The sequence below is a fragment of the Neomonachus schauinslandi genome, chromosome 14 (assembly GCF_002201575.2).
Source record: "Neomonachus schauinslandi chromosome 14, ASM220157v2, whole genome shotgun sequence".
Taxonomy (NCBI): Eukaryota; Metazoa; Chordata; class Mammalia; order Carnivora; family Phocidae; genus Neomonachus; species Neomonachus schauinslandi.
Window position 1 is genome coordinate 12,867,029 of NC_058416.1, and position 8,726 is coordinate 12,875,754.

Genomic DNA, 8,726 nt, shown 5'->3' on the forward strand with positions numbered 1-8,726 from the left:
TGTGTGTGTGTGTGTGTATGTGTGTTTGTGCTTCATCCCTGACCTTGATTCTTGGACAACTTTGGTGATTTTTGCAGAAATAAAATTTTTATGTGATATTTCACAACTTTAAATGGGAATTTGGGTAGAACCATTTCACTGAAACTCAAGTCAAGTCAGCTCAAACTTAATCTCTTAAAGATGAATGTCATGTGGCTCTTCTCGCTCTTCACTTATTTTATGGTGTGATATTTACAGGATGCCAAGAGAGCTGTGGACCAGCATTCCATATGAACGTACCTGATGGAACACCATTGTCTTTGTCCCGTAGAGTCTGTTGGCCATGCTGAGGGTATAGTTAGAGTCTGGCTGGTTGATTTGAGAGAATAAGACTCCAAACTCTGAATGAATCTTTCCAGCTTGGCTGCACTGAAGCATCAGTAAACAAAGAGTGGAGTATTAAGTTGCTTGATTTCTTGCCACCAGAGGGTTATAAATAATGTGAAAACAGTAAGCAGAGAGCAGGATGATTGCCTCTGAATAAAAGGGTAGAGAATATTAACAAACAAGGAGCTGGAGAGTTTAAATCATGTTCCTTCTGTAGATTTCCTCTAGCACAATAATCTCAGCACTCTGTGACCTTACTCACAGATTGTGTGCAGAATTGTAAGCTGTTGCAAAACACATAAGCACTTGCTGGCCCCAGTGGGTTAGACCAAAAGCACAAGTTTTCGTAAAGAGATCCTAGTGGGGTCTTCAGGGCAATGATCCAAGTTTTGTTGCTATCCCTGTACTACGGCATACCTATAGAATCATCTCTCCTCTCTGCCACACTATTTTCAATGTCTCAGTTTTCTGTGTGACATGTAACCAAACACTTCAGCACTTCACTGAACTGACCTTACTCACCCATCACAAGAGCAATTCTGTTAGACCTACAGCTTTGATGCATCTGAACTCAAGGACATTGTAGGGGTATACCTACACTCCCTAAAGCAAAGTTTCCCAAACTACAAGCTTTCAACTCCTCACAACAAGTGGAGTTCTGTGAAGCAAGTATTCTGTGAACCTATATGCATTTATGTTTTCTCAATCAATCACGATCAAACACAAACCACCTTCATGTGTGAATTCTGTATAATTTTTATGTCAAAAGGAATTCTCCTACTAGAAAAGAGCAGGGACCATGGTCCCAGGCAATGTGGGCTGGGCAACATCAGGCCTTGTTTATCTGGGATCTAATTATAAGGCAAAGCATCAGGGTCCTTTCTCAGTGCCCCCACTGAAAAAATCTACCACTCCACAGATGAGGCTGGCAGACTCAATCCCATATTGAGATTTATGGTGCAGTCCATAAAAGAACAGAAAGTTTGAGCAAGAATGACAATAAATGGTATGATAAAATCTGGGGCACTTTATCATCATTATTATCATTATGTTAACTCTATAGGCTGTAGCGATTATTGGGAAGACCAAAAGAATAGATCAAGGGAGACACTGTTAACTCCCTAAAGGGCCAAAGAGAGGCTCTGTTACTCAACCCCTGCACTATAATTTCTTGTGCTCTTATGTTAAAGAACATTTGACAGCTCAGCAATGAGATTATCATACCTTAGCTGAGTCCTTGAACTCTGGTTTTAATGACTCTGCAAAATGATTAAAGTGAAGCACCTAGGAAAGAAAAAGAGGGATCTACTGGCATCAAAAGCAACATAGAGTCCATAAAAGTGAGTATTTATAAGCATCTGCTTTTCCATTTCAGATAAAGACCAACAAAAATAGCTAACATTTAGTGATGTCATATTCTTAGTACTGAACTAAGCCTTCACATATCTTACTGAACCCTCTCAACAGCTTTGTAAGTAGACAGTATTACCCCCATTTCATGCTCGGGAAAATGAGCTCAAGAGAGATATTCCCTGACAACCATCTGTCAGTGTCCAGGGACGGAGCTCTTGTCCCCGAGGCTCTTCTGCCCCCTCCTACCATTCTCAGGTCATTCCACTATGACAGTGCCCATCTGGGGTTCATACGAAACATTACATGGTGTCCCAATACAATACCTGTTTTGAGAGCAAGAAAATCATGAAAGTGCATCAAAATATGGAGTAAACAAATAAAAGGCAAACAATAATACAATATGTGAGTATTCTAGGAGTTGTTAAGTGATGTTCATCTAGACTTTCCATAGCAATTAAAAATACATATAATGAAAAAAATCACTGTATATCAGCCTATGTAACCTGAAAGGTCACCCCTTTTCTCTTAGTTTCTCTCAGTTTCCCCATCTGTTAAATGGGGATAACAATCCCTACCTGCTATATAGGGCTCTTATGAACTTCAAATGTACTAATGAATATTTTTTAAAAACTTGATAGCTTTTAAAGTGTCATTAAGGTTTATTTTAAGTTACAATTCCAGAGGGCAAGAACAGTACCACACGTGTGTTCTCTGTCATATTTAAATCACTGAAAAAGTGAACTCTAAAAGTATACTGCAAAAACGTATGCGTGAGAGCACTGATGGGAAGGAAGAGACTGTGTTACATGTATTATGATATTTGCATTATTATTATTGCATTATTTAAGCCATCATTCATTTTTAAGAAATATGATTTTCCCAAATGTTTCTTCTTTCACAAGATGGCAGAATTCCCTTGGTATAAAGATGTGAGCATTTGGCTGACCCACAGGGGTGCACGGAAGACCTCTAGGCTATGGAGAAATCTTTGCTGTGTTCCATACCTTTTCCATCTGCTCTGCACTGTTTCCTCTGGCACCAAGGAGGACCATACTTAGAGCATAGAGCAGGCTCAGTGGTGAAAAGAAGATGTTATCTCCTACGTTGTTACTGTTCAGCTCTTTGAACACATCAAGGCAAAATTCAACGTTTGTTGTGCTGAGAGAGTCCATTTTATGCCCAGCACTATCTGAGAACAGATGGGGGGGGAAAATCTCAGAATATCACTTGGAAATACAGATAATCTATAGAGTTCATTTATTTCATTTCATGAATTTAAGAGACTGGGCACACTGTTTCATGAAAAATTACATATTCATAGTTTTTGAGAAATCTGTAAATGATAGAGGTGGGAATTCCCAGTAGTTGCAGATCCTAATGAATAGAAGATTCTGTTTCTTTCAACCAGTAGCTCAAAGCTGTCTCACTATCATTTGTGTACATTTAAAATTGTTCTGCAGCAAAAGAGCAGAAGGAATTGGGTTTTTGTGCTCTTACTGTCCATGCCATAAGACCCGCCCCTCCATCCTGGAATTTGTATAGAAAAATTCTCGAGCTCGGGCACCTGGGTGGCTCAGTTGGTTAAGCATCTGCCTTTGGCTCAGGTCATGATCTTGGAGTCCTGGGACTGAGCCCCTCATCAAACTCCCTGCTCAGCGGGGAGCCTGCTTCTCCCTCTCCCTCTGCCTCTGCCCCCGACTAGCACTCACTCTCTCTCTCTCAGATAAATAAATAAAATGTTAAAAAAAAAGAAAAATTCTTGAGTTATACAAGCTCAGCCAAATGAAATGCTGTCTCACTAGACTGCCCACCTTCACAGCCTCATAGGAGAACACTTTTCTACCTTCAGATTCTCCCCAAATGGCACAGTAAAAAAAACTGATTGCCTGCTGTTCAGCCCTTCCCTTCTTCTTTGCTAAGAAAACACAGATGTCGTGAAGCAGCTTTCACTTAGCCATGTACTTCAGAGAAGGCTTCAAGCTCCCCATGCCCCAAGAGCAAGCCTTGATTGGCTTAAGCCAACTGAGGTAATTATCCCACATCAGTGACGAATTAGGTACAGACTTTTGAGTTATAAGAAGAAGTTCTGAAGTTCTAATGTACAGCATGGTGACTACAGTTAATAATAATGTGTGGTTCAAAGTTGCTGAGATTAGATCTTAAGCATTTTCACCAAAGGGAAAAAAAAAAAAAAAAAAAAAACAGTTAACTATATGAGGTGATGGATGTGATCTTGGTAAACATTCCACAATGTTTATGTATATGAAATCATCACACTGTACCCTTTAAATATATGATATTATATTTGTCGATTATTCCTCAATCAAGTTTTGGGGGAAATAAATAGAATTTTAAAGATCTGAAGGTGCCATGATCTTTGCTGAAAAGGACAAAAAGTCACTCCAGGGCTTCTAGAAGAGGGCTCCCTTTGATAAAAGACTCACAGGGGGAAGCCTGCCCTCTTCTTCCTCTCAGTTGTTTTGTCTTCATGTGACTACTGTCATGACAGCCATTGTGTGACTGTGATGTAGCCAGCCCAAGAGGATAAGCCAGATGTCAGAGAGGAAAGGTGGACAGAACTGAGTAGACAGATTAACCCAACCTGGATCTGTCCTACCTTGGGATTTCTTATCATGTAAGATGATGTTTCCTTATACTTTAGCTCGTTTTGACTGAGTCTTCTATTACTTGCAGCTAAAAGCATCCCGACTTACTTTAGAGATTTCTTTATACACCCTTATCCGCTAGAACCAATTAGCCCACCTACCTCACATTCACACATTTCTGGCCCAGCTACATCTTTTCCCTCATTTAGTCCCCCAGCTATCTGGAACTACTTCGTTCCTCTTTCTCTCGTCTTCTAGATTACAGCTGTGCGCTCTTGTAGAAACCAAGTCTGGGCCTATATTCTCTAGGCTATTATGACAGATAGCCAGTCTATTATCTCCACCCGGGTATATTTATTTTAGTTACTAACTTGCCTTGTTTTCAGACAGTTCATATCTGAGCTGAGCTCACTGGAAGTGTGTTCTCGGGGGTGTGACTCTGTTGGGCTACTGATTTAGGCATTAGTGTCACACCTGTCACTAAAACATAGTGCTTTGTGCCTTACGAGCTGAACAAAGCCAAACCTAGAGTGAAGGCCTCAGATCTGGGGAAGGGAGCAGAGAGCACAGCTCAGCACTTCTCAGGCAGAGAGAGACTGAAAGGAAACATGTCACTTGTGGACTTTCAAAATAATGGCCCACCAAATTTATATGGCAAAAAATGGTGATGACACACACCTGTAATTGAAACTGGTTGTCCTAAAATAATCATTAAGAACTAGGTGCTACCTATTTCCATTCATCAGACCACCCAAGCATAGTATAATAGAGCCTAGCAGTTATATTATAACCAGCCTGGACTGTATTTTTCTTTGCTCCTGACAGTTTTTTTAAAGGTATAACACAAAAGTTTTGCTAATCTTATTTCATGAAAATATTAGCATATACCTTTAACAGGACACTGTTCTTCAAGTTAATTTTAATAGAGCTCTCTGTAACAGGTCTAATAATAATAACATCCTTGAAAGCTCTTTATTTACTTTAATAAGAAACCAATTTTGGTCCAGTAATGAAGCATCTCCAAACCTTAAACGCTCTTCATACTGCAGTCTGCATTTCAGTATCTGGAGTTAGCTAATGGAGTCAGGCTCTAGAATGCAATTTCAGATTTCAGATTTATAAGTAAATGTAAATTTATTCTTCTTAAATCTATGTCATATCGTCATTATAAAAAGCCTGCCTACATAGGAGAGTTACAGTAGCCTTGCAGTTATGGAGGCACCTAGGAAAAGAGTGTGGGGATATACTGAGAGACCACCTATGTGAGCAATGCACTCTTATTTTATTTTTTAAAGATATTTTTAAATTTATTTTTGCAAGAGGGTGGGGGGAGAGAGAGAGAGAACACGAGCAGGGGGGAGGGGCAGAGGGAGAAGCAGACTTCCCGCCGAGCAGGGAGCCCGATGAGGGACTCAATCCCAGGACCCCGGAATCATGACCTAAGCCGAAGGCAGACGCTTAACCAACTGAGCCACCCAGGCAGCCTATGCACTCTTATATTATTAATCTGTTTGTTTCTTTCTTCTTTTTTAACCACAAGCATAGAGGACTGAAGTAATCATACCCCTTGGTCCTTAGCACAGCCATCATTAGGCCACAATTCTCTTCTTTGCTTATTGACTTCAACCCAATTCATTTCCTTTTTCCTCCATCCCCACAGACAACACTTATAATTTGTAAAGCATATTCTTTTATTTACATGTGTCCTTTAAAAATATGTTTCCTTATTTTAGGCATTTTTTCATTTTCATCAATGATCTTACATTAAATAATTTATTTTTCACTGAGCACTATATTTTTAAGACTCATCCAGGTTTCTCTGGAAACATCATCTGTTACTTGTAAGTACTGTGTTTTTGTGCTTTCACATTTTGCCTATCCACTCCCCAGAGACAGACACCCAAGTGGCCTCCTCCTCCACACCATCAGCAACAGAGCTATGATGAACATCCTCATACACAGCCCTTTACACACCTGCCTGAGGTTTCTTTGTAAAGGAATCACAGGGTTTGTGTATGTGCCAAGCACTGCACACATTATTTGGAATTTAAGTCCTACAGGATGGGCTGTGTTACCCCTGTTTTGCAGGTAAGGCAGTGAGGGTTTGGGAAATCACACACTGTAAGTGGGCAAGCCATGATTTGAACTCAAGCCCATCTGTTCTGAAATCCATGCTCTTTCCACTTGCCACTGGATGCTATTCTGAGAAGTTTTCATTTGTGGTAAAATGGTTTTGTTTTTATAGCATTATCATTATTATCCTTATCTTATAAGGATAACATCTTACCAGAAAAATTAAGAAATTTTTGTCCAAGATACAAGGCATTAAGAGGCTTACTCTAACAGTTAATGGTTATTAAGTATAGTATTATTTGCCTCACTTCACAATAAGATCTTCTAGCTCTTCAAGCATTTAATTCACATCAAGAAGAAAAGATTTAGGTTTAGGTTTTTCTCAAAAACTATTGGGAATATATAATTCGAATTAATGCATGAACTTTGGTACTTGGCACGTTTATTTGTAAAACAGAGTTTTCACTATCATTCACCTAGCTCTTAAGAGCGTTACTATCATCATTCATTTTCCAAAATTTCACCCTTCTGGCTGTTAGCACAACAGAGTATCCACGTTAATCTGGTGTTCAATGGATTTTATGCAGTAACCTTAATTGACTGTTTCCTCTACATCTGAGTAGTTGTCTCTGTGAGACACTGAGACACAAATGTATGGATGAATTTACAGATTCTTATTCACTGAATATGTTAGTCTTCTTCACTAGACTTAGCGCTCCTTGAAGGCAGGGAAAACCTACCTGTGAAATCATCCATGTCTTGCACAATTACCCAACAATGGATATGTATTAGAGAAATCAACAGTATAAATATTTTACAGTTCCTAGTTCAATTAATATTACGCAGTTGGTTTCGGAAAAGAGGACGCCATGAAAGACAGAAGTCCCAAGGCACACAGAATCCTACTGCAGACGCACAGACCCATTGAAGGACTTTGAAGTGAGCTCCCGAAGAAGGAAGGAAGGAAGACCTTTCTGTCTGCTTTTAGATGGAGAAAAATCCCTCCCAAGCAAAAGGAATGTGTCATCTGGAAGCTGTCATGGGAGAAAAACAGTAAAAGGATGCCCAAGGCTGCAGCCCTTCTAGGTTAAGAAGGAGGATCGCTAGAAAAAAGAACTATTCAGGAAATGTGAGGAACAAACATATCTTAAAAGGAGATACTGTCACTAAAGTGTTGCAAGAGGACAGAACATTGTAAGGCATTCTTCCCAACACACCAAGTTATTAATAAGGCCACTCCAGTGCAGTTAAGATCCTCTAAGGAACTAAGAAAAGTTTCATCACACAGAGGCCAGAGCCATGTGCAACGTACTCTGCTCTGAATAAGGGTTATTAGAAAGTAGAAAATATCAACAGAGATCTATTTTGCTAAACAAATCAGAGGTTTAAAATTAAGTCAGCCTGCCTCAAGGATTTTTAAAACGCACACCATCAATGTTAATGTACTAACAAACATGTTAATGTATTCATCAAGAGATCAGCAAAAGCCACACTCAATCGAAGAATAATCTTCACGCTCATTTGGCTCATTACACACCTACCTAGCTGCTGTATTATACTGCTCTTATCTGCTCCTCAAGGACAGCAAGCACAGCTGAAATAATGAAGTACAGAAATACTTCTCTTTACCTTTGTTGCTTTCCACAGTGAAGTGTACAATTTGGCAGGTGAGATGAGAGCTGTGTCCCTGGAGAGGAAATATAAAGCCTTCACTTTTTGCCCCTCCCTTTCCATTGTGTCCTTAGTGACTCAGCTCTATATCCGCCTGGCAGAAAGGACAGCCCTGAGAACGAAGTCCCTCTAAAGGCCACCCAGAGCTGCTCTGCATCCAGGAGACTCTCGGGATGGCCAGGGCTTTCTGGAGAAGTGCCCAGTTCTTAAGCTCCTTCTGCCTTGCCAATGAGGACACATTTACAAGCCTAATCTCTATTCAAGAAAATAAGCTGTCTTTCTAAAAAGAGTAACTGGGACACATTCAAGTTAGCAGCACCATATTCAAAATTCCAAAGATTACTGTTTCAGTGTGCATGGCAGACGGTGATACAAAAGGAAAGATCCCAGCTGTGACAGAAAGACTCTAGCCATAACTGATGCTTCCTGGCCTGAGGCCCATTCATCCCAAGATTTTCTGAGCTCTCTTGCATGGAGTACATGTTTTTTGTGAGGAGCTTTGCAGGCAGGTAGTTCCTGTCCCATAAAAAGGAAATAACAGTGAGCTCAAGTGGGACTTATTCTGTGGTTTTAGTTTAAAAGCTTGGTAGGAGCAACAAGCTGCCCCTACCTAGAGTGAGTTCACAGGTATGATTCAGCATCATGCAAGAAAAATTA

The 8,726-nt window shown here is 40.0% G+C and overlaps 1 protein-coding gene across 1 annotated transcript in view; it reads right to left on the reverse strand.

Moving 5' to 3' along the window:
• The window catches only part of SERPINB11 (serpin family B member 11), a 20,390-nt gene extending 12,307 nt beyond the window's left edge, over window positions 1-8,083 (reverse strand). Inside the window, exons 1-4 of the mRNA XM_021686404.1 lie at window positions 8,028-8,083; window positions 2,724-2,908; window positions 1,591-1,650; window positions 280-408 (exon numbers count right to left, since the gene is read on the reverse strand). Coding sequence (XP_021542079.1) covers window positions 280-408; window positions 1,591-1,650; window positions 2,724-2,891 — 357 coding nt within the window. The 5' untranslated portion in view covers window positions 2,892-2,908; window positions 8,028-8,083. The remainder of the gene's footprint in view (window positions 1-279; window positions 409-1,590; window positions 1,651-2,723; window positions 2,909-8,027) is intronic.
• Between the last annotated feature and the right edge of the window lie 643 nt (window positions 8,084-8,726).